This window comes from Bicyclus anynana, chromosome 1, assembly GCF_947172395.1.
Source record: "Bicyclus anynana chromosome 1, ilBicAnyn1.1, whole genome shotgun sequence".
Lineage (NCBI taxonomy): Eukaryota > Metazoa > Arthropoda > Insecta > Lepidoptera > Nymphalidae > Bicyclus > Bicyclus anynana.
The window spans coordinates 14966299-14992825 of NC_069083.1; the positions used below are offsets into that span (position 1 = coordinate 14966299).

Consider the following 26527-nt stretch of genomic DNA (forward strand, 5'->3'; position numbering starts at 1 on the left):
TACAAACTGTCAACCCCTATTTCACTCCCTTCTATTCTATTTATTTTAGGGTCAAAAAGTACCCTATGTTTTGCCCCAAGGTCCCATTTACCATTATACAAAAATTCATCTTAATCGGTTCAGCCGTTTAGCCGTGAAAAGGTTACAGACAAACAGACAGACAGACAGATTTACTTTGGCATTTTAATATTAATATTGATTACAAAAAATTTTGGAAGTAATGGTTTCAGTACCTAGTAGTTGCTAGTTTTCTGGCTTAATATAATTTTGTGGAACAGCAATAGTTATAACAAAAATAATACCCAAGTGTTTTTGCGGGCTCTTCTCAAAATAAATTACATTTGGAATCGGCATAGGTTAGGTAGGTACATTTAATTTTAAGTTTACGTCTTGTGTTACCATAATAATCTTAAATACGAGTATACATTCGAAATTATTTTCTTACTGAAAAAAATCATTGATTTGAATTATAATTATTTTATTTTGACTTTATATAACCAACTTACGAGTATATGAAAAAATTGTAGTGGACGATAAATTTATTTGGATATTAAAGTGCATAGTGGCTGGGTAGCGGATTGCTGTGGCCTGCAGACGGGTGACACATTGAAACACACCATTTTCGACCTCCACATATCACACACTCTTCATATAGCCCGTCAGCTAGGGTCAACCAACCTAGGCCAACACTCGACCTTTTGACCGCAAGTAGTTCATTGCCTAACGATCTAACCCATACTTGAAGGCACTCGATTCGCGGTGCAGCGCCGTATTTCGAGCACCCACTTGTGGGGGAGCCAGAAGTTTGCCCACACATAATTTCTGGTATATAAGTCATAAGTCTACCTCCGTTATTGCCATCAAGAAGAACCTATGCATAAAATAATATCCATAACTTGGCGTTAATCCCATTGAGTAAAATGAAAATTTATCCTCATCTCAGCAATTTAACTTTGTTGGATAAGTTAGTCAGAAGATCAACCTACGCATTAGCAGCTTTGACAAAGTAAAATCCGTAATATAAAAGTACTTCAACGAAGTTTACACTGGATTATTGCTACGAGTAAGATGATATGGAAACGATATCGAATTTACATAAATTGTTTATTGAGAGAATGATTTTGATGTTACTGACAGATCTTAAGGATACTAAAAACAACGCCCCGCCCCTGTAGCACCAGCGCACTCATCCCATTTGGACTATAGCTTATAACACTCATAGGAAACTTTTCAAAATTGGTTTAGCATATCCACAGATTACCCTCTACAACCTTACAAACTTTACCTCATCATATTGATATATATAAATTTAATCACCAAATCACATTACATTAATTAAGAGTTTTTAAAGTAGGTTAGGTTATTGTTTACTTATAATCATCATTATCAACCCATATTCGGCTCACTGCTGAGCTCGAGTCTCCTCTCAGAATGAGAGGGGTGAGGCCAATAGTCCACCACGCTGGCCCAATGCGGATTGGCAGACTTCACACACGCCGAGAATTAAGAACATTCTCTGGTATGCAGGTTTCCGCACGATGTTTTCTTTCACCGTTTGAGACACGTGATATTTAATTTTTTAAAATGCACATAACCTTAAAGTTGGGAGGTGCATGCCCCGGGCCGAATTCTAACGCACACCCTCTGGAATCAGAGGCAGAGGTCATATCCACTGGGCTATCACGTTTACTTATAATAATAACAGTTTATTGTTTTATTCCCTAGCAATGAAGAAAACGTGTAAGCCGGCGATGCTGGGCAGAATCTGGCAGGCCAGTAGACGAGCCCTGAACCTGGAACACTCGCCTCCTCACGTGTTCGCTTGTTGCCAGTGGCAAGGCGGGACACAGCCGGCTACTTCGTACCTTCTTTATCGGTAAGATAAACCCCAAAGTATTTATTATTAACTAGCTAACGCCGCGCAGTTTCACCCGCGTGGTTCCCGGTCCCGTATGAATACAGGGATATTATATATAGCCTATAGCCTATGATAAATGGGCTATCTAACACTGAAAGAACTTTTCAAATCTGACCAGTAGTTCCTGAGATTATCACGTTCAATCAAACAAATAAACTCTTCAGCGTTATAATATTACTAAGTATAGATTAATATTTTGCGTAAGTGTACCACTCATAAAGTGCATACGTTGGCATCGACATTTTTAATGTATTTTGTATTTAATATTTCTGATGCCGGATCTCGTAGTATAAAAAGAACAATGAAGATGAGGAATGCCCTTCCGGCTTTTGTGTTTCTTGATACTGATGATTTGTGCACATTCAAGGCAAGAGTACATAAGCGTCTTCTAGGCAAACTCCATATTAGACCTCATTATGCTTTCCACCAGGCATGAATGAGCGACGACTTTTTCGAATAAAAAAAGTGTGCAAATCAAATCAAATTCGTTTACAAGCTTTTATTTCATTTTAGTATAAGGCAAGTAAAAAAAAAATTCTTCAACTGCCTCGTTAGTCCAGTGATTAGGCTATGTGGCTTTTGATCACGAAGCCTGGTTTCGAATCCAGAACTGGGTGATGACATATTGAGATTTTCTTTATTCTAAGAAATTCTCCGCCCATAGTTGGGAAGTTGATGGTGGCGTGTTCGTGTCTCGGAGAGCACAATAAGCCGTCATTACAATAAGGTCTGATAAAGATCGGAGATAGTTACAAAATCATAAATTAGCACCTCTGTATTGGATCAGCGTGGTGGGCCTAAGCTTCATATACCCTCTGCTACAAGGAGGGCAGACCAGTCCTGTGGACCGTTAAAATTATGATAAAGATGATGATAACAGAAATCGACATTTACGGTACAAACAGATAGGCCATAAAAACCGTGCGGGCAAAATTGTGTAGGTACCTATTCTCAAGTCTCGACTGTCTCGAAACCTTAAGCAGAGTAATGCCTTAAGTTTTAACTTGCGGTACTTGGTTGCTAACTATAGGCCTCATAAGAAGGCTCAGAGTCACACGACGAGCAATGGAACGAGCCATGCTCGGAGTATCTTTGCGTGACCTGGCATTGGGCGCGGCACATAGTTAGAAGAGCCGTTGGGATTCCAAGGTGCTGGAATGACAACCACGCATTAGAAAACGTAGTCTTGTTCGATCCCCCAACAGGTAGACGGACGAATTCAAGCGAGTTGCAGGGATTCACTGGTTGCAGGCGGCTTGATGTCGTGATGTTTGGAACTCCCTATAAAAGGCCTATGTCCTGCAGTGGACGTCCATAGGCTGATATTATGATGATGATTATGACTCTAGGCTTCATTTTTATACATAAGTCTCTTTCTGTCTATTGTTACAGGTGGCTCCTCTTCCTTACAGTACTCTCAATCGGTATATCAAGTTTCGCCTGTCAACGTCTACCCCGTCTGTATGAAGGGCCAACCGTCGAGCTGAACTACTTCAAGTGGTTCATCTACTTCACCAACTGGGGCTACTTGCTCATCGTGCTGCAAGCTGCTCTTGCGCTGGCGGTTGTGCTTCGTTACAGAAATCAGAAAACATTCAATTTACGTACGTATGTGATGACAAACGACCTATTTATAGATTTAGATTTATGAATTTCAAAATCTGTGAAAAACTTTATTTCACGCAACCATTCATCATTATCATTAAAACTTAGTCTTAGATCAGCTGAAGGATTCAGCACCAATCTTTATAACCAAAATGTGAAAAGGATTAAATCAAAGTTACGATAAATTCAAATTCTGAATTACATTTAAAGTTTGTCACAAAGCGGTTATGACCAAAACAGATTGATCAACCCTCATAATAAATTCAAATTTCATTTATTTCAATAAGGCTTAGTTTACAAGCCCTTTTGAAATGTCAAGTTATGTCATGATTACCACCATTAAGGTGGTAATTAAAGTGGAAAACTTAAAATTAAAGTTATGAGGGTTCCAAAGCGCCTCGGTCAGAGAAAAGCCCACAAGAAACTTAGCCAAGGTCTATGTTTTTGTTTACCATCATTTTACAAACTGACTTATCTAGAACTAAGTACACAATTGTATAGTGCAGTTCAACACCAAGCCATTTTATCATCTATATTATCCTTAACACTATAATAAGACTTTCCTACAGATACTAGAATACTTCTCAAATAGCAATTTAGCTAAAATTTAAACGTAGATTTGTTAACTCCTTTTAATTTATAACTTTGAATAATATTTTCATTATTAAGCTTTATGTTATTTTGATTTGTGTTTAATGGTTTAAGTAAGCAATGTCAAGGAGATTTGCGTGATTTAGTCCGTTAGCGTTTCAAAGAATTCCCGACTGCTCATTTGGTACAATCAACTCGAGTTATTGAGTCGCGTGTCAACACAATCATCAAATGCTTATTTTGACGCCATGTCGCGTGTAACAAATATTAGAAAAGTTTATCATAAGGCATAGCTTCAATTTGTATTTTATTTATTTACTAGCGGACGCCTACCCTATCCCCACCCTACCCCTACCCTACTCCTACCTTACTCCTTCATCCATACGTCATTACATATCTGTCATTATTCGTCAATTACATAGCTTTCATTTGCGTTTTGCGTTTCATGTCAAGTCACACGGGAATGCTGTAAAAAAAAGTATTAAAAAAAAAAGTAAAAAGTATCATATGACCTTCTCCTGGCTCTAAACTATCTCCCTGCCAATTTTCAGCTAAGTCGGTTCAGCTGTTCTTGAGTTATAAGTGGCGTAACTAACACGACTTTCTTTTATATCTATAGATTTAAAACATGCATACAGCTGAACATAGAATTTCTTCATTTTTTGAAAGTCGATTAAAAATAAAGTAACTTAATAACTATAAAACACAAGTAGGTACATAAGTAAAGCAAATCGCCGCGTTGACTTACGTGGTTTCAGAAGACGAGTTGATGATGATGATGAGAGATCAAGTTTTGACCTTTTCTTTCATAATTCTCAGTAAAATTGTTATGAGCCCGGAGTCAGAAAATTGTTGATTTTACGCCGCCTTGGAGTGAACTTCAAGCAATTTGATTTTTATTATTTTACTAGTTGACGCCGCGCGGTTTCACCCGCATAGTTCCCGTTCCCGTAGGAATACGGGGATAAAATAGCCTATAGCCTTCCTCGATAAATAGGCTATCTAACACTGAAAGAATTTTTCAAATCGGACCAGTAGTTCCCGAGATTAACGCGTTCAATCAAACAAACAAACTCTTCAGCTTTATAATATTAGTATAGATGTCATCATTAACGTCTAATAGTGATCGTTAATCGTCATAGAGTCCAAAATCACCCTAAGCCTGAAAATTCGTATCTGAGCAGAGTGGTGGTAAGTTCTTAATCCCCTCCCTTATATGTCCTCCTCTATATTTCTTTTATAACTAGGAAGTGGGCTGTTATATATTCTGAAAATGATAAGGAACCCTAAAATAGTGTGTCCTCCCGTCTCTCAAAATTAGATTTCTCTCAATTTTCGGATTTTTTATTGGCAATCATGTAAATGAAGCACCTTGTTATTTGAATATTCTTTGTGATTTCATTAGATAACTTGAAATACATTTTCCATTAATTTTGTGTTTTTTGGATTAGGTATTATTAGAATTACCCCTTGGTAGCTTTTGATAGCCATTAGCATTTACCTACATTACGGAGGTGCTTTAATAGTTTACTTTTTTATGCTCTTGATTTTAATTGTTTTAATGTAAATTTAACAACATTATTAGTATATTATACTAATACTATAGATAGCTGACATTATTCACTTTTTATTACCTATTCTATACTATACTTAGCATATAATTTGCATTATGAAGTAATTTCTAAAACACAAAAAACGGTGAACAATTGACTATCAGATAAAATTAGTTTTTCCATAACGTTGCGATCAGATCTAGCGGCTAGTATTGTTGCATCCGCGAGTGTGCGTGACAATGAATTTTATCCAGTGTCACGGCTACAGTTATAGGTATAGTAGTAGCTGATCCGGCAATCGTGTTATGCCATGTAAACGGAGGTCCTGGGTTCGATAATAACAAGTTAGCCCGCTTCCATCTTAGATTGTATCATCACTTACCATCAGGAGAGCTAAACATCATCATAACTTGCAATATATGTAGGATGTTACGGTGGATTCTTTGAGCCCAATTTTGATGTAGACATCTTCAACCGATTGAGCTGAAATTTTGTATACACGTTAAGATTGGATGACAATGCACGATATATTATATGACGTTATTCTAAATACAATATGGCAGACTACCCAAGATGGCGGAATAGTTATTTTTAATGTACTCCTACAATATGGGTATCAAATGAAAGGGCTTATCTAAATCTATAGTTTTGTCTATGTTACGCTTATCAACTTACATAACTTAATAATATTTCATAATATCAAACAATATTAAGACAGAAATTGTAAAATAATAATCGAAAAGTTCCCCTCCCGGGCCATTTGGCAGCCCTACAACATACAGTGCAGTTGATTGATACAATTTCGCGTCAATTAAACTCTCAGTAAGCGGCCACCCGTCACAATTATCCTTATTGGTTCCTCATTCCTGCTGTGACGGCCGAGCCGATGCCGTAACAGATGGTAATTGATGTCCACCGCGCGTGGGTGACTTACCATCCGGTTGCTTGTTACCATACGAGATTATATTATGACCTTACGTAGAACGATTATTATTAGTGTTGCATATATCTAGTCCTAGAGACGTGATAGCCCAGTAGAGATGACCGCTGCCTTCGATTCGGAGGGCGTAGAATAATTAAAATTGGACATTTGGTTTTGAAGTTATGGCGAATTTAAAATATTACGATTTCTGCTGCACGGCCCTTTGCGAAGTGGGCGTCACTAAGGCGGGGGTGCGTAAGGTATATTTAAGAAACGTTTCATGGTACTTTCGAATCGTCGTAGAGTAGGGGTAGGGTAGGGATAGGGTAGGGGTAGGGTACGAGTAGGTTAGGGGTTGGTAGGGATAGGGATAGGGTAGAGGTAGAATAGGAGTAGAGGTAGGGGTACGGGTAGGTAAGAGTAGGGTAAGAGTAGGGTAGGGGTAGGATAGGGGTAGTTGAAAGTTTACATCGAGTTTTACACGCGGACGAAGTCGCGGGCGTCCGCTAGTAGTGTATATAGCGCGACACTCTCTTGCCTACGATGGCATGTTGAGTCCCGGTCATTATCTGATACATTACGAGTATACTCAAAGATGATAATACTAAACGGGTTAATCTTTGGAACGGCTGACGAATTTTAATGGGACTTTCACTAGAACATAGAGGAGGTTATAGAGCAACATATAGGCTACTTTTATCCCTAAAAAATCCCTTCCCTTCCCGCGGGATATGTATAAAACCAAATTTCGTGTGTACGAAGTCGCGGGCGTCCGCTAGTCTAATATAAAGACGAAGCAACGTGATCTAAGCTTCAAAATCTTCTCTCATATAGAATTGTGATAATAATAATTTTAATAGTCCTGTAGTGGGCTATTAAAATAGCCAGATCGTAAAGTGGTTGTATATACCTTTAAGAAATGGCTTCGCTTAGCACAAGCACTATAAATTATCTGTATAGAATATTATTAATGTTTTTTATTTCCATTGTTGCTGTGCCAATAAATAAATAAAATGTTGAAAAAAGTTAAAGTGAGATTACCATTAGTTGGGCCATCTATTCTATTTTCATAACTATATTAATTTTATAAAGCTGAAGAGTTTGTTTGTTTGTTTGATTGAACGCGCTAAACTCAGGAACTTCTGGTCAGATTTAAAAAATTCTTTCAGTGTTAGATAGCCCATTTATCGAGGAAGGCTATAGGCTGTATTCTATCCCCGTATTTTTTCAGGAACGGGAACCACGCGGGTGAAACCGCGCGGCGTCAGCTAGTAATTCACATTATTTATTCATATCCTGTAAATACCAACAGCATGCGAAGACGAAGAGGTGTCAATGCCGCGCCGCCAGCGGACACCCATCCTGTGCCGTTCCTATTGGCTGGCGCACACCATCGCCACCGACCTGGCCTTCGTCATCACGCTCATCTACTGGACCCTCGTGCACGATCCGAGTAAGATTTGTTTAGTTTTTTTTTTTTTATATATAAAGAATACTTCGTCGATGTAAAAAACCCTTCCCTGGGAATTTTCATAAGAGGACCACCACTCAAAGTCTCTCCACCTATTGAAATGGGTGTATAAATCAACCTCGAAATGGGTGTAGATAGATTTATTTATTTACTAGCGGACGCTCGCAATGTCGTCCGCGTGAAAGTCGTCGTCCCTACCCTACCACTACCCTACCCCTACTCTACCCTGCCTCTACTCTATCTCTCCTACCCTACCCTACCCCTACCATATCCCCACCCTACCCCTACCCTACCTTTACCCTACCCCTGCCCTACCGATTTTATTTTTTGTTTTCTTTATCATTCATGTAGTAATTTACCGCGTAATAGCACTTTTCGACCAGAAAGTCCCTTTATTTCTTTTTGAAAGCAATATCTTTCTCCTCATTACGTATATGGTGTGGAAGGTTATTGTAAATTTTTATTGACATTGCACAGATACTAATAACATGCTATTATTCTCTGATAACCTAGTACAATTATTGATGTTTTTGCGTTACGTGACGTTTTCTGCCAGTTAAATCGAATTAATTAAAGGCCAGGGGCGTAACTACCGCCGTATCAGCCAATGATATTTTATACTTGAGATAGTGCACTAGCGCATCAAAACTGAAGCGGACAAATGTGGAAAATTGACTTCATTTCAATTAGCCGCTTATTAAACGACGAACGTTATTTAAACAAGTAATACCTAAATATCGTCTGCAATGTCGAGTTGTGTGTTGAGGAATTATAAAATAAATATATAATGGAATTAAAGACAAAATTGTGCGTGTACCTACCGATGCGCTCAGTGGAATGGCTAAATTCGGATCACTTTTTGCGGTGATTTCGTAGTTACATAACCTATCTGTAGTATACAATTATCATTGGTATCATTATAATAATAAAAAACCATTTGTTAAAAATGTTCTGCTGATCCCCGGACTGTATATGATGAAATGGCAAAAGCAAAAAAATACAATAAGTATTTGTTTCCCCGGGAATTAAGTTTGCGCCCTAAAGTTGGAAACTTCCTACATAGGTTAAGTCACTGTCATATTTATTTTAACTAAGCATTTTTGTTTCTTTTGTGAGAAAATTTTACCCGTCATTTGGACACCCCAAAGTAATTTTGAAACAGGGACCCTACCAGGCACGCTACGCCACTGCTAAAGGTATAAAAGAACTTCGTTGCAAAAAGGAATAAATAAACTCTTGCGTTTTTATAGTGTTGGTGTAGTTTTATTATATCTTTTAAATATGAATTAGTCTTAAACACTGATAACTGCTAAGAATGAGTAAAAGAAGCCCGGCTTAACCGCGCAAATATTGAAGCTTTAAAAATTCTGTTTACACATACAGTAGTCCGTAACTAGTCGTTGTCTTGTGTTTCGCTGGGATCGGAATGGTAGCCGTGTCTGAGGCCCCCTAGCCAAGTGGCACGTCGATTCTCTTTCTAAGATCGCTAACGCTCCGAAAACTAGAAAGATGTATAGGAATGACATTTGCTAACGACAGTTCACGTGATCAAGATCACATTTTTCTAGTCATTTCCTAGTTATCGAAGCGTTAGCGATCGTAGAAAGAGAATCGACGTGCCACTTGGCTAGCGGGGCTGGCCGTATCGATGAAGGCGATAATCGTGCACGTGCACGCGTCATACTGTGACGCTGAAATTGAATTACGTCGGTAACACAGGGTAAGATAACTTTGAACAGAAATATAGTCCGAGAGTCTGCGACAGAAAACATATGTAGCGACATTCATACGTACCTCATATTTTTTTGAAAGCAAGTCATATACCTTGATAGCCCAGTCAGTGGATATGACCGGGGCATGCACCGCCAATTTTTCATATATGTGCATTTTCACGGTTTACCGTTTGTTCACGTAAAGTTAATAAAAGGAGATCAAATAATAGGTTGGTAAGGTGAGGGTGAATGTAAATGTTGGAAGCGTAATAGTCTAAACCAACCATAGTTAGTTAATATACGTCTATTACCTGAACATGGGTGAATTCATATCCATCAGAATTGGCAATGGGCAGAATGATCCAATTGAGCTTGTCCAAGACACTTCTCTCAGTTAGATTGCCAGTTACTAGTTTGTCGATTGCATACAGCGTCGGTGGTAAGGTGACCCATTCGCGAGCATGAAGCAGTGATTCAACAAAAACAATGTAACAAAATCTGCATGCTTGTCTATTAATACAATTTTTATAAATTTAGTAAATAAAAGCGATATTAAATCATGAAAGTTTTTAATAAAAAAACAATTGGTACTTTCAGGAATCCATGAAATCAACGCGTTGAACCTATTGGTGCATGGCGGCAACTCTCTGGTCATGCTACTGGAGCTGGCGGTCACAGCTCACCCAGTGCGCGCTGCGCATGCTCTGTTCGGCGCAGGCGCCGGCCTCGCCTACGGGCTCTTCAGCGCGTTCTACTGGGCGGTAGGCGGCACCGACCGCGTTGGCTTACCAGCGATATACCCGGCACTGGACTGGAATAAGCCAGGCAAGTTCAATATCATCATTTTAATAATACTAGGAGACGCGACTCCGCGTGATTTTTTTTTTTTATTACATATCCGGCAAGAGTATTGTAATTCATTAACGCGTCGAGCGATTTAATTTATTCAAACTAACATATTTTATTCTCTCCGAATAATATCCACTCTTTCAGCCTTTTCAGCTTTTCTCAGGTAAGCCGGTTTCCTCAGGATGTTTTTCCTTCACCGTTTGAGACACTTGATATTTAATTTCTTAAAATGCACACATTGGAGGTACATGCCCTGAACCGGATTTGAACCCACACCCTCCGAAATCGGAGGCAGAGGCCCACTGGGTCTGGTCTGGTTTGGTCTATTCATCTTTAAAGAGCCGTGATAGGCTCTTTAAAGATGAATAGATTATACAACAAATTATAAATAGTTTGTTTGATACCCTTATCGTACTGAATCGTAAATATCGATCCCTCTTTCGTTGCGATGAGGCGCTATTTTAGCAGGCAGGTAACAAACAAATAATTTATTATTGTTGATGTTTCGTTAACAAAGTGATAAAAGGATTTCCCTGATTTAGAATATCACATTCGATCGCAGTTGCTCTAACAACAATATGGCATGAACAAGAGAAAATGATGTCATAAGCATTTTTGCGAATTAAATTACATCTGATTAGATGACGACTTGTCATCTTGATCTTTAACTTTATATTTAACACCAATTGATTAATTGAACTTAAGGTGCCGACTCTTCTAGAGTAGTTAATCTACCGCAAAGGTATATATAGCGAAAACTACCGCAACCAATGTGATTTTATGCTCAGATGATAAAACATTACGTATTTAACATTATCGCAGTAAGTGACGTACGATTACGTTTACAAGCAGATATACGAACAAAGGTTTACTTTTTATATGGTATTGAAAAACGGATTTTAAGTCTTCCGTAGTGCTCACCCTGACCCATAACCTTCTCAGTTCTGCACGCCACTCAGTGTAGTATAAAATCCATATTACATTTGTTAGTACGAAGAACTTCGGTCAAGCGACAATGTTGAATAGCGTGGACTATTGAACATTGCATGTAATCAACACCTTCAGAATGCTCCGGTCTTGAAGTTTCTTAAATTCGTTGAGTTTTCGTGGAGACTAACAAAATCAATCAATTAGCTCTGTTCATGATTAACTTTCACAAAGTTACACCTGGTCATATTCGATATGCTTTAGTATCTGTAATACGACTTTTGAGAAATGATAATATCATATTTGCAAGGTTTACTATTTCATTGTAAACATGACCACCCATAGATACTGAGAAATCGTACTATACCTACGATATATTTTTCGCGATAGCAAATAGTTAGACGATGACGTATTTGTAAATACTTGTATTTAGTTACACCTAAGCTATTTTGCTGTGCCCATAATTGTTATATCACGTTCCTACAATCAGTGGCGGACTTACCCTAAGGCCCAATAGGCCGGGCCTTTTTTTCTGAGTAATCAAGGAGCCTATCCTTAATGGGATCTCAGCGGCGTCACCAGGGGGCTTTCAGCGCTTTTTTATTTATTAAAAATAAATAATTTTTAATAAATAAAATAAATAATTCCCAAGACCTTGGGATAAAAGGCAATAAAACATCTAATAAACTATGATGGGTACTGATGGGGCGACTATACCTACTTTAGGGTGACCAGCACTACCTTGTATATTATATCTGCCATGGCCTACAATGTATTAACAGAAACTGTCGTCATTACAGGCTCGGCGTTCGGTTTCGTGGCCCTCTGCGCAGCGGTCATGATGTTCGCACACGGAGTCGCAACTTGCCTCGCCTTCGCTCGCAGCCGCCTCGCTGCGAAGGTGCTGCCAGCGCGCTCCGACCGCTTCACGCTGCCCGCGCACTGAGCCATCCGACAACGGATCGACACATATGTAATTAACACTCCAATGTGTGGCACCCGTGGCGGAGCTAGGTTGGGCCGACGGTTAAGGAGGCCTCGCAAAAAGGCCTGACCAGAAAAAAACGAGTGTGCTTTGGATTTTTAGACCACACGACTGAAGTAAAACTTCTTTAGCTCTCTCGACGTCCATTCACCTCGCCCGATTACAAGTTTCGTAACACATTTACCAGCTTACTCTTGAAGTCAAGCGGGCGTAAAGAATTTGTACTTCAAAAACTTAAGTAGCAGAATTAGATAAGTTAATTTCTTTACAGATTGCTAAAAAGTGTTTGTTCCACTTCCAAAGTATTTTTTTTTGTGTCTGGTCATAGAGATTACAGTACGCGTGAATAACTTTTGTCTTGAGTCTGCCAATTAAACTGTTAGTTAAGTTACTAAGTCTATTTAAAATTAAACATAATTTTATTATCATTAATTGCACTAGCACCGCCTCTGGGAAGCAAACCGTACTTTGTAAGAGTTATGGAGTATTAAGGTGTTTGATCCGTTAGATTACTCTTAAATGATTCTTAGTTGAAATGTCTAAGCAATATTCGTGCTCGCGTAGATTCATTATGTACCTAAGTAGTACTAGGTAAGTGTGGGCATAGCTCAGGAAGTAGACGGTCCCTCAGCCTGTAAATAAATGTTTCTTCGCTTTCTAAGGTAACCAGCACCTAATCGCTCACAGGCTAGGTTTTGTCGGGTTTATAAAATCAGTATTTTGCTTATTTTATATACTACTAAATAAGCAATAATCTAGAACAAATATCGTAATAAATATATGCTGTTTATTATGTATAGTGTAGAAAAATAGACTTTTTGTTGTGTATCTAATAACAGTTAGCTAAGTTAAAGAAACTAAACTACATAAATTAATATTTAAATAATATTTAAGAAAAGGAGCTGACGAACCAAAGTTAGATTTCTTCGAATACCACGATATTAGGTGGTTGTAAAAATAAATATAGAAAATGAGTTCGGTACATGACGTTGAGTATATATCTACTAAATGTATATAATATGTTAATAATTTTGCATTTCAATAGGCCCATCCTAGTTATAACTAGGATCAGGCTCAATTATATTTTTAAGGGCAAAACTACAATAAGTAGGCACTGTAGGTATGGTTTGCGCACAACTACTTAGGCTGAAACCCACACTCGATGCACTGTTTACCAAGAAACAAATTAGAAATGAAGGTATGTATAAAAGGTATGTATAGTGAAAAAACGCATGTCATTAATCCTAATGTTTTAAGCGTATTAATCAAATATGTTTTCATTAATATAAGAACAATTAATTATAATTATTATTAAGTGTGAAATTACTAGCGATTTATACCCTCGTTGTTAATTTTTTGTTGGTAAACAGTGTACATAGAGTAAGGCTTTGGCTTTTTTAACATCTCAAGGGCCGGAGCAAGAGAGGGACCACTGCATATAAAGATCTTGACACAAACACAGTAAAACAGTGTGCACCTACTTATATGTTTTCTTTTTATTGACGAACCAAGTGGAACCCCCACCTGATAGTCAGCGGAAAGCCATTGCCTACAGAGCAACACTTCGCAGTTCATACAAAGGACATGTCTGCTGTACATAAACCTGAATTATAGAATATTGGATAGAAGCAGGCGTTACTTTGCGGAAGTTCATCATGATTATATAATGATTTATTTATTTTGCTATCATCCGCGAAAATTCGGCGAACCCATGCGACAACGTCACCCAGGTCCGACAAAATCCTCTCTACGTACGTTTCACCCCGAAACCGGAGCATCCTCAGGAGATGTTGACTCTACAACTTTGCAATTGCACGTTGTAGAGTCAACATCTCCTGAGGATGCTCCGGTTTCGGGGTGAAACGTACGTAGAGAGGATTTTGTCGGACCTGGGTGACGTTGTCGCATGGGTTCGCCGAATTTTCGCGGATGATAGCAAAATAAATAAATCATTATATAATCATGAATTATAGAAGTTAAGCCTCATATGTCTATACTAGTGGACGCCCGCGATTTCGCCCTTAGACCTCCTTAATACGCCCTTGTCGCAAAATTACCATTCACCCTGCCAAATTTCATCTTTGTACGTCAAGCGGTTTTCGAGATTTCGTGATGAATGACCTTTCGCATTTATTTATTAAGATTTAGACCGGTAACCCTTCAGATTACAACAATGCTGCTTAGCCATTCGCTGCCCGCGAGTATTTTATCGGTGAGCCCGTCTGCGTTGAAGAAGCCGATAGTCAGGGAATGCGGTTTTAATCTACCGTTGTGGGCCATTTAAAAAATCTTTATATTCCTCTATCGCGCGGAGCATGATACTGTGCTCGCCTATTGCCCTTAGTGGGTTTTATATTTTTTTACATGTCACGTAACAGGTACGATGGACGACCGGTCGTCCATTTAGGAGTCAAATGGCCGACCAAAATAAGAAGAGCAATAACCTACTTATATGCTGGGACTCTGTCAAGAACTCTGTCAAGAAAAGATGTAGGTAATTAGGTACCTACTACTACTGAAAATGCATAAGTATGCGTGTAATGTATACGTAAGTACAACGCGTACATCTGTGGTTATGGTCATTCAGCCCATCCCCCCCCCCCGCATACAACTAACAAGTTGTGCGCATACTTGAAATCAGTTTTAGATAGATAAGTGTGTAAAGCATTTATTTTAGTTACTGTTTGTATACGTTTTCTAGCTTTAGATTTTTAGGTTTTAGGTATGTAATCAAATAAAGCCAAACGTTTTATGGCCAAAAATACCTCTAAATAAAATGTTTTTCAAACATGCTTTAAAATAATCTACTATTACTTCATTAATACAAGTAGAAACGCATATTCTGTCAGGTTATTGTATTTTTCTAGTAAAACCACTTTTGGTTCAAATCACCTTTGAACCTTTAGTTAGTAAAGTTTTTATGTCAAGATAAAAATACTATTAACTTTCAAAGTATATAGAAGAAGTGAAGTAGGTAGAGTAGCATTTTTACGTATTACTAAAGTTTTGCCGTACTTTTTGACTTTTTTCTATATTAGCTGTTTGTAATTGATAGAAAAACTTTTAAATTAAAAACTAAATAATTTATATCCTTTTAAACGAGACCAGTATTGTTTACACAGTAAAATATAAAGGCTGTGGCCAATAATTTATGATTACAATATATTTTGTTAGATGACATTAATAAGTACTAAAACCAACAAACATTTTACAAGTGTATTAAATAACAACATCTACAATTAAACACTCATGTATTACGATTTATTATTTATCATTTCTTTCTTTCTCAACAATACTGCCATGACATGACAAAACGCTGTATCTACAAAACATCAATAGGGATGATGACAGTTTTTTAAATTGTATAATGTATATAAATTAAGAGTATACTAATAGCAAAGCAATTTTGTAAAAGCAACAGGGTATCTGCGATCATTACTTTCGGAGCTTCAGGGATATAAAGGGTCAGATTTGCGGCGCTGCCGCGGATCCATGAAAAACGCTCCATACAAAATGGCACGATTTAGTGACGTCGTTGGCTCGCTGATCGTTAGGTTTGTATGGGCGTTCAAACAAAATTACTAATATCTTTGTTATTTGTGCGTTTATGTTTATAGTTCATTTATTGAAAAAAATCACATTTAATGTAAGGAAGCTAAATCTGTATGAATTTTCATCTAATTATGGTAAATAAAATTAATAGATTTTGAAATTTTATAATCTTATTTATTTTGCAAATATCCAAACAATCTTTGCTTTTTATGTATAAATTAGTTAACATTGACATTATTTACCCGAATGTATCATAAAAATCAATATATTCAAACCTAGTCATCATCCCCATTGTTGAGAAATCGCAGTTATAGATTTTAGTTACTATTTGTTAGAAATAGTGTATACTATTATGCAGGGGCGTAGCTACCGTCGTATCAGCCGTATCAATGATACGGGGCCCTCGGACTACAGGGGCCCCTTAAAAGCAAAAATTAGTAAAATATAATCCACAAGTGCGCCTAAAAGTTGGAAACACATAGGTTAAGTCATTGTCATAATTATTTTAAGCGAACATTTTCGTTTTTTTTTGTGGGAAATCTTTACCTTTAATTAATTGGGCCTCCCAGCTAATTTTGATACGGGGCCCCTCCTAGTCACGCTACGCCACTGCCAAGTGTATCTGAAGATACAGTGTTTGACTTGGCATAAACATGGCATACATTCGTCACGTCATGGCTTACATTCGTTTTCGTTTAACGTCGGATGCCTACTACTCTTATGTATAAGTATCTTTGAATTGTTTATATGAATGGATGACGGCATTCAATAGAATGACGTATATCATGTTCCCTATAATTGACGTGCGTATTGTTCAAGCTAATAAACGATTACGCTCAGGCCATGGAACTATTTGGCCCACTTAGAAACTGAGCATTTCGCATAGTCTTTAATAATAGCTTCATAGGTCCCGTCTCACTAAAATTTTTTGTCATATCGACTTTTTACAATGTCACCATCGATGCATCCATCCATCTTCTTTTGTAACTGAACCAAATCCTTTAATTCGTCATTTGATACACGCTACTAACTACTTAGGTCTATACCAGTGAAGTAGGTACCTATAGTTGAAACTTTTTGTCACTTTACTGTCAAGTCTCAACACTTCGATATGTTTTTATCAGTGGCGTAGCTAGGTAACACAGGGCCCTGGTGCGAATAAAAAAAAATGGACCCAACTCCTATCAGAACTGGCTAAGTTTTATAAATAAAAATATTAAATATATACAAATACATAAAAAGCTAAGTTACTTTATCATCAGCTCTTTTCGTTTCGAAATTTTCTAATTCAGTTCGATCGGCCCCCGAAGCTTGAAGGCCGCGGGGCATTGCACCAACTAGCCCCTCGGTAGCTACGCCATTGATTTCTAAATAGACCAAGATCCGTATTAGAAACGACCTTCACCCACCTGTTTATTGAATGAATTAACAGGTGGGCCGAAACCTCCCACCAGCCAGACCTGAACCAATCAACCCAGGTTCGAACCCAGGCCCTTGTAAATCCACTGTGCATACCATTGCGCCACGGAAGTCCAGTAGTTTCCGAGTTTATTCTTTACATATAAAAATACTAATCTTTCCTCTTTATGGGATGCCCTGCGGTTTCACCCGCCTAGTTCCCGTTCCCTTGAGAATAAATTTGTACATTTAATTCCACTTCCTTAATACGCTAATAGAAATTATTGTCCTGCAATAATCATTACATATATACACACATAATTATATTATTAGTAGGACTTTATCCTGTATACGTGTTAGCGATGTTCTACCGAGTACTTTCCGTAAGGAAAAATATTTTACTGATTAGCTACTAATCCATAGATAATTTTTTTCTTAGTAAATGGGGAAATCCTCATGAATACACGCCAAAAGTTTTGTCGGTATGGACTTATTAGCGAATAATAAATTATAATTAATAGTGCCCTACGTCATCACCAATTCGAAACTAATCCATAATAGGTTAAATATAGGTTATATGTTTAACTTATTTTATTTAACCTAGGTTAAATATAGGTTCCTCTACATTCTATAAACTAAAAAGGTTGCTACTAAAAATATGTATGTAGGTACCTACTCCTAAATGTTACATAGGTACATACATTATCCCAGCCTTCATAATTACCTACTAATAATTCAGATGAAAACCACTGCCGTTAATAAAACTCCGTTAAATGGTAATAATCGATCCTATTGTAATAAATAGATACAATAGCTATTACAATCAGCACCGGCCCGAAGTTAATTTTAAAATGGAGCGAGATCCAATTATGGCGCCTTTCCTGTTTGTCCCTAATAATATGTAGATACCTAGACCAAAGAGTGTAAAGTAAGAATGGAACGCGAAGATCTCGACCATACTCTGGGGTGACCAATTGAATATTAGGAGCATTACTGTCTACGGTTGAGTAGGATTATCATTTCGGCGCCCTCTAAGATTTGGCGCCTGGAGCGACTGCTCCGTTCGCCGTATGGGCGGGCCGGCTCTGATTACAATATATATAAATAAAATGAATGTGAACATTATAACATTTACATTAATTTACATTTGGTAAAACCTATCTAATAATTATAATGCCAGCCACACACTATCATGTTTGTCCGATCGATCGATTGATATCATTATCACGCTTGGAGATGTGAGCATTGAAAAAAACCGTAACAATTAAGAATTTCTGATATTTTTTTCATTGCCCACATCCTCACTGCACATTGTAAACTGCTGACCTATATTTTGGTCTATTATCAACCTATGAAAATAAACATCAAATTAATTGAGGAATGACATCTACGTGATATCTACCAGTAGACATTGGATATCATTTTAGAATCTCAATTTCGTGTAAGTCTAACTAGTCTATGTCAAAATAGTGAACTAGCCTGCAGGACGGCAAACTTAAACGTGTGTGGCTTGTGTAAGAAATATTTATTTGTATACCTACAATATTATGCATTTTCTTAGAAGTTGAACATCATGTGTAAATAATGATTTCGTAGAATAAAACTTAGCAGTAGTCTAGGCTGTGTATTTTGCCTTTATTTTAAATAAGTTTACGCATTATTATTTCCACTAAAGTACCTACTGTGCATATAATAGGTGTTTGTAAGCGAACGAGATGATTAATTTGTAACTTTTGTCAGTGATTGTATGTGATTTGTAGGCTTAATTAATCGTTCCTAGCCTGAATATAAATATTCTGGCAAAACTGTGATGCGGTTTTCACGCTACTTAGTTTAAGTTGAATGCGTTTAGTTTATAAGTTTTAGCTTAATTCGTCATAATATGTGCATGTCTATACGTAGCGATGAAAGTTTCCCTTTCTCGGCGAAGTCGACGAGCCAAAGTCTATTTTTGCTGCCTACAGCAAAATAAAAAAGAAACCAATGTGTAGCGCGTGAGCGACGCGCAGAATTTAAAATTGATTTTTAAAAAGGTTTACATTTCTTGTGGATCTTATGTCAGCCACTGACGATCAAGTAGTCTCACATGCCTGCAGCGCTAACGGCTTGACAGCTGGTACAACTGATCGTGTGTTGGTCGCAATAAGCATGACATCATGCCGTCAACACAATCTCTACAATCAATACCTACTTTAAATATGTTTTAGAAGTTCAATTCTGAACATTGAACCAAAAATGTACATACTAATAGACTGACTGATAAATGATTTGCAGCTAGATGATCAAAGTCGTGGTTAGTTTACATCGTCTTCAATCGACTGCGATTAAGCTAGACGACCATGGCTTGGCAACTTCGTTCGTAACACTCCCGATGGTCCGCGCGGGCCGGGGGGCGTGTAGCGATGAATGAAAAACCCACGACTGATGAAACCTCACTTCCCCGCACGCATGATTTCACACCCGCGTAGTCTTTCCCCACGTCGCCCGCATATCATGGGAGTGTTATCAACCATCTTGCCAGACTATATATTTATGAATGTCGTACAACGGACACTTTACTAAAGTACTTGTGAAATTGGCATATAAAGTAGTGAAGAAGCCCTATTTTGTTTAAGCCCTTTATTTATTAACTTTTAGAAGTATTAAATATTTTGAATGTATACTTATCGCTATTTAAAAATTTATATTGTTCTCAAGTGTGATGTGATGGCGTTCCACTGGCATTTATTTAAGTTATATCACTAAGTATTATGTAGTTATTATGTATTCTGTGGTTAAACCTACTTTTAAACAAAGCCTCACCAAAGAAATAAAAAACCGGGCTATGTTCAACGTGGCTTTTTTTATTTTATTGGCTTTACTTTTCTGCGTGGCTTGGTTTTATTTATCAATCTATGTTGACTAACTAGGACTTCTTTCGTGGCGCGGAGTTTACCTATAAAATAACGTCAGCCACTCAAGATAATATTTACGATCAAGTCTGCAGAGCGCTAGCCCGAAGCTGACTTGACGGTAAACTTGATTGTGTAGTAGGCACATATTACACAAAATTGAGTATTCCTTCTCCAATACAGATTTGTATTGAATCCTTAGGGTATGAAGGGCATTTTTGCATGTATGAAGTGCACGTTACGGTGTGTGGCATGAGTTGTCTGAAGGTCCGTTTATATATATACAGACAGAGTGCGTCACAGACAAGTAGCGTGGCAGACACCCACAGACATTCTATTCACACTGCCCAGCAGGTAGCTGGAGACACTTATAGTCCTTTTCATGAAAGAAGTCCCCCAGACGCGGCGCTAATGTATTAATGGCGCTAATTGTCATTTGGTAATGGCGGTCCTATTGTCATTTGTATAAGGCGCTGTCAATTTTAGTTCAGGTTTCATGAAAAGGACTCTACAGACATGAACCGACAAAATATTCTTTCCGGGAATACTGGCCGGGCACGGTCCGTGTCTGTTAACGACTGCGCGTTACGATAGACATAAATATGATAATAAACACTACATAGAAGAATATTATTTTGTCTGCCACGGTACGTGTCTGGCACGCTAAATGTCTGTAGATATAAACGGATGTTCAATTATACACTTTGAATGGATTTTGTAGTTGTGAAGAAGTTGAATATTTTTATTATAGTTATAATCGTTTGCCGAAGTAGTGAGGGTAATATCATTAAAAGCAATAATTTTATATGTGATGGTAGTTTATTGAGGAATTAAATTGCATACCTTGTCTGAATACTCGTAGGTTCATACATGAACATGTACAAATTGTATTAGCTGAATTTTGAATATTGTATAATGGATTTAATTCCGATTCAATAATAGTAATTTTTATTATGATAATGTATCGTGATAATAGAAATTTTGTTCTTATACTGAAGCTTTTCATTTATCTACTTATTTCCTCTTATATCACATTTAGTTCCACCCGAGGATCATCATCATTATCAGCCGATGGATGCCCACTACTGGACATAGGCCTATTGCATGGACTTCCAAGCACAATGATCTCGAGCCGCCAGCATTCAGCCGCTCCCTGCAACCCGCTTGATGTCCTCGGGCCACCTATAGGGGGTCGACCAACACTATCATTTGCGGGGTCGCCATTCCAGCACCTTGAGACCCCAACGTCCATTCGCTCTTCGAACTATAACTTACGTCTTTGAGCTTCTGAATTGGAATGGATTTGGCATCAACATCAATGGCGAGTACATCACTCAACTACGGTTTTCCGACGATGTTGTCATTATGGCAGAGACTCTGGATGACCTCAGTACCAAGCTCAACCTCAGCCCGAGGATCACCATACAAAAATTTATATATCATTGACTAGCAGGCACCCCGCAGCGCAGTTTCACGTATAGTTTCATTCCCGTAGGGCTACACTATAAAATATAGCCTATGTCGCAAATGTATAGTCACGCAAATAACGTGGCTTTTTATTGCTAAAAATGTTCTATATGGATTCAATAGATCCAGAGATTATACACTACAACCACACAAACTTTAGATGAAGATCTAATAATCGTCGCGGGCTTTTCTAAATATAAGTTTTTCAATAAATGACGAATAATATTTCTAACTCTAAAGCAAAATATATTTATAATAGAATTATATAGGAGTAGTCCCCTTGCAATAAATACAAGGCAAATCTCCAACAAACCAATTCACTAATTTTATATCATCAGGCGTTTGTGATGACGTCGATGTTGACTTTACGTGCCTCATTATGAACTATTTATACTATACTTGTACATATGTTTTCTGTGACTTTACTATTAATGGAAGAGGCTTTTCCATTTTTTTTTACTCTCTACAAGTGAGCCCTTGACTACAATCTTACCTGATGGCAATTGGTAAGTGATGGTGCAATCTAAAATGGAAACGGGCTAACTTGCTGAAAGTAAAAGAAGGATGAAAATCCACGATCCTCTTGATCGTGGATTTTCATTCTACGCTAAATCGCTTGGCGGTACCGTCTTTGTAGGTAGGTAACTAGCCAAGGCTACCACCGGTCAAAAAAACGCCACTGTTAACTGATAACATCAAGCGGACTACAGAGAGCCGTTGAATGCAGGCAGTGTAGGATCGAGGTGGTTTGGAATTGCAAGAGGCCTGAGTCCACCAGGGCTATTCTGTAAGTAACGATGTTTTGTACAACTCGCAAGTGCGAGTGTCGAATTCACCTCTATCTCACTGTGTCTGACACGATTCTATAGAAAGAGACAGATAGAGGAGAATTCGTAATACGCACTTGCGAATTAAGCAAACCATCGTAACACAATAGCCTATCAGCAGTGGACCCCATCGTCGGCTGATAATGATCATTATGAGTTATCATTGTAAGTTTTAGCCGTGTTTTATAATAAATTAATAAGATGCACATAACTACAAAGTTCGAGGTTCATGCCCCGGACCGGATTCGAACCTATTCCCTCCGAATCGAAGGCTCCACTGGGCTATTTCGTCGTCGAAATAAAAGTTATTTGATTCAAAGTTACAGAAAATGTTGAATAATTACCTAAACCATGCGGGTAAGTATTTTAAGTTCAAGACCTCTCTAGGAATATTTACGTTCATTAAGGCCGTGAAGTAGACACCAAAGAGTTTTTGAACGTCTTTATGAATAGGATATTAAATAGCTTTGCAATAGCAAACCGTCCGATCAAAGGCTTCAGATTGTATTTATAAAATAAAAACCTATTACAAACACACAGAACAATGAGTTATAGTCCCAAGAGGTTGCGCGAGATTGCTCAACGAGTGTGGGAGTGGCATTAGTTTGATCGCACATTGATACTATCGCATGAAATACTCACTCTGTGATCGGTTAGCTATAGTGAATAATTTATTTATTTAATCCAAGCAACAAAGTCACTCAGATCCGTCAGAAAATCCTTTACGTACGTAACACTCCGAAACCGGAGCAATGGACGTTCACTGTAGGACATAGTCCTTTTGTAGGGTCTTCCAAACGTCACGAACCTGAGCCGCCTGCATCCAGCGAATGTTGAACTCGCTTGATGCCGTCAGTCCACCTCCAGCAGTGGAGCATCCTTATTCCTCGATAATAGAGTTAGGAGGTCCTTCAAAATATCTCGTGATGAAAAAGAGAGATATACCTATTGTTGACATTGGTCAACAATCGGCGAAATTGAAAAGATCGCTCTCTCTTTCGTTAATTTGGATGGGAAGAAAGAGAGAGAGAGTTAATAAACTTGAATAGATACAGACTTTCATTGAAAATTAAACCACAATTCATCACAATCAATTTAGTTTAACCGTGAAAAGATAATAGACAAACATACAGACATACTTTTTATTTGCACGCCACAAAACAAGAAAACAACCTCAAGCTTAGGAAAAGAATAAAATATTATTCAGGTAATACGGATTATGCAAAAGATGGTCATTTCACTATTTGTACGTATAGTGCATACCCTTTTAAAAACTTTGTGCATGCCACTACACAACACCAGCACAGTATAATCTAATGTGACGCCAGTATGCGGCCAGCCGTACCTCGTAGCGGCTTCGGAGCGAGTGGCGATGCGTGAAGGCGATTTTTTCTCGCGCACCTTGAGACCGGCACGCGCGCTCACGCAGGGCTGCTCCAGTTACTGCACCGTGCGGTGCCTTGAACTTGCTTAAATAAGTCGATATTCTTCCAAATAATTACACTAATCGTCTAATAGTAGTAAAACTCTTTAATAAACACCAAAGAGTGGCCTTGTGAGGACTGCCGGACATACTATGTCCAGCAGTTAATGATTATGATGATGGCAACTCTGTGAATAAGCTTGTTTGGCAAAGCATAATGCCATGATTATATCTGCCACTAAGCAGAAATGCTGTTGTAGTATCAGGGCATGGTTGACGGTTTAATTACAGGCATATGAGAATCAAAACTGGCCTGCCTCAAACTGACACTTTGCTTTGTTAAATATTATTCCTCATTTGAACCACCATTGGTTTTTCTACGACACGAAGTTCGTAAACTAGTCTTAACTCTGTTGAATGTTATCCCACATAGAATTTTAAATTGAAGTTCGTAGAAGAACCTCAGCTTTAATAATTGTTAGCCCTCATAAAATTTTTCATAGATTTTTCCATACTTGAAGTTCGTAGATTAGTCTTAGCTCTGTTGCATATATTATCCCTCAAATAATTTTACAAAGATTTTCCACAGCACGACTTGAGCTGCGTAGACTACATCATAATCTCTGATGAATGTAATCCCTTGAAGAATTTTCCATAGATTTTTCCACAGCACGACTTGAAGTTCGTAGATTAGTCTTTTTAGCTCTGTTGCATATATTATCCCTCAAATAATTTTACAACGATTTTTCCACAGCACGGCTTGAGCTGCGTAGACTACGTCATAGTCTTAGCTCTGATGAATGTAATCCCTCGATGAATTTTCCATAGATTTTTCCACAGCACGACTTGAATTCGCAGATTAGTCTTAGCTCTGTCGAATCCCTCGAAGAATTTTCCATAGATTTTTCCACAACACGACTTGAACTTCGTAGACATTGTAGCCTTGCGGTCAGATTACAACTATTCGATCAGAATACATAATCACGTCCGGCCGTGTTGGCAGCCCTGATCGCACCATCTGCTAAATCATCTGTTCAGTATAGTACGCACTACGCAGTCGGTAGTACGCACGCAGTAACCGCAGTCTCGCGCTGGTTGAGCGGGCGGCGCGGGCGCGCGCTCTATCTCGTCAATTCATCAAAACTTTAATTAATTAAATATTAACAAATTAAATAAATTAAATATTAAACTTAATTTAATTTAGTTACAGTTAAACGCCCGCGTAATTGTTTATTTATGCTAATTTTAAATGTAGTTGAAATATTAATTTGGATTTTGTTTTATCTACTGCAGTATCCGGTTGTAATAAAATGGTAAGAAAAATAATATGAAATATTTTATTTCAAGAATAATTAAATAGGTAGATAAACTAGATTTAAAAATATTAAAAATGAATGCTCCAAGGCATCACTAATATTTTGCACTAATTACGAAAATTATAATTAAAGAGGTAGGTACTTTATTATTAACCTCAAAACTACTTGACCGATTTTAAAATCTCTTTCACCATTAGAAAGCTACATCTTCATCATGTATCATCATCATCATCATCAACAACCCATAATCGGTTCACTGTTGAGCACGAGTCACCTCGCAGAATAAGAGGCACACAAAGAGAATTAAGAAAATTTTTAGGTAGATACTTCCTCACGATGTCTTCATCGTGTGACATGGGCTACATATTTTACCCCCGTATTCCTACGGGAACGGGAATCACGTAAGTAAAACCGCGCGGCGTTTGCTAGTCCATATATGAAGGACGGATGTAAGAAACATCCGTCTTGTAGGGATGTGAAATTGGGGTTGAAATGGGGGTATGAGGAATTTCTTTTATTCATGTTTTATTTATGACTAGCGGACGCCCGCGACTTCGTCCGCCCTTAGACCTCTTTAATCCAGCCCTTACAGTAGTATCACTGTAAAAATGGAGTAACTTCTCCCATTTACCCAACATTTCCTTTCACTGTTCTGCTTCTATTGATCGTAGCGTGATGAAAAGTATACTATAACCTGCTTAGGAATATGAAGAATAATTGTACTAAGTTTCGTTAAAAGCCATCAAGTAGTTTTTGTTTCTATAACGAACATACAGACAGACAGACAAAAATTTTACTGATTGTATTTTTGGCATCCTGATACCCCTGATAGCTATTTTGGAAATATATTTCATGTACAGAATTGACCTCTCTACAGATTTATTATAAGTATAAAAAATTGATACAAGACAATAATTGTCGAATAAATAAATGGTAGTTAATAGGCTTTTGTAATTATACTTCTAAAAGATCCAAAAAGTTTAGTCTTTAGCAGTGTTTTTATCATGGTTGTCACGAAGTCTGGCTACTAGTTGCTCATCATAACCCGAGGAAAATATAAATCAATTACTTTCATCATACGAGTCTAGAACGATTCATTACTAGGACTATTAAGGGTTAG

The 26527-nt window shown here is 37.8% G+C and overlaps 2 protein-coding genes across 5 annotated transcripts in view; both read left to right on the plus strand.

Annotated features, from left to right (window-relative positions):
* LOC112044262 (protein rolling stone-like) overlaps positions 1 to 21366 on the plus strand; it is a 34254-nt gene extending 12888 nt beyond the window's left edge. For both annotated transcript variants that reach the window (XM_024080059.2, XM_024080060.2), the window contains exons 2-6: positions 1726 to 1876; positions 3311 to 3522; positions 7902 to 8042; positions 10370 to 10597; positions 12349 to 21366. In XM_024080059.2, the coding sequence (XP_023935827.1) occupies positions 1726 to 1876; positions 3311 to 3522; positions 7902 to 8042; positions 10370 to 10597; positions 12349 to 12494 (878 nt within the window). In that variant the 3' untranslated portion in view covers positions 12495 to 21366. The remainder of the gene's footprint in view (positions 1 to 1725; positions 1877 to 3310; positions 3523 to 7901; positions 8043 to 10369; positions 10598 to 12348) is intronic.
* A 3757-nt stretch (positions 21367 to 25123) lies between these two features.
* Positions 25124 to 26527, plus strand: part of LOC112044249 (protein rolling stone) — a 28501-nt gene continuing 27097 nt past the window's right edge. For 2 of the 3 annotated variants that reach the window (XM_052883322.1, XM_024080028.2), the window contains exon 1: positions 25124 to 25404. The gene's annotated coding sequence lies outside the window, so the exon portion shown is untranslated. The remainder of the gene's footprint in view (positions 25405 to 26527) is intronic. The other variant, XM_024080027.2, reaches the window with a different exon arrangement.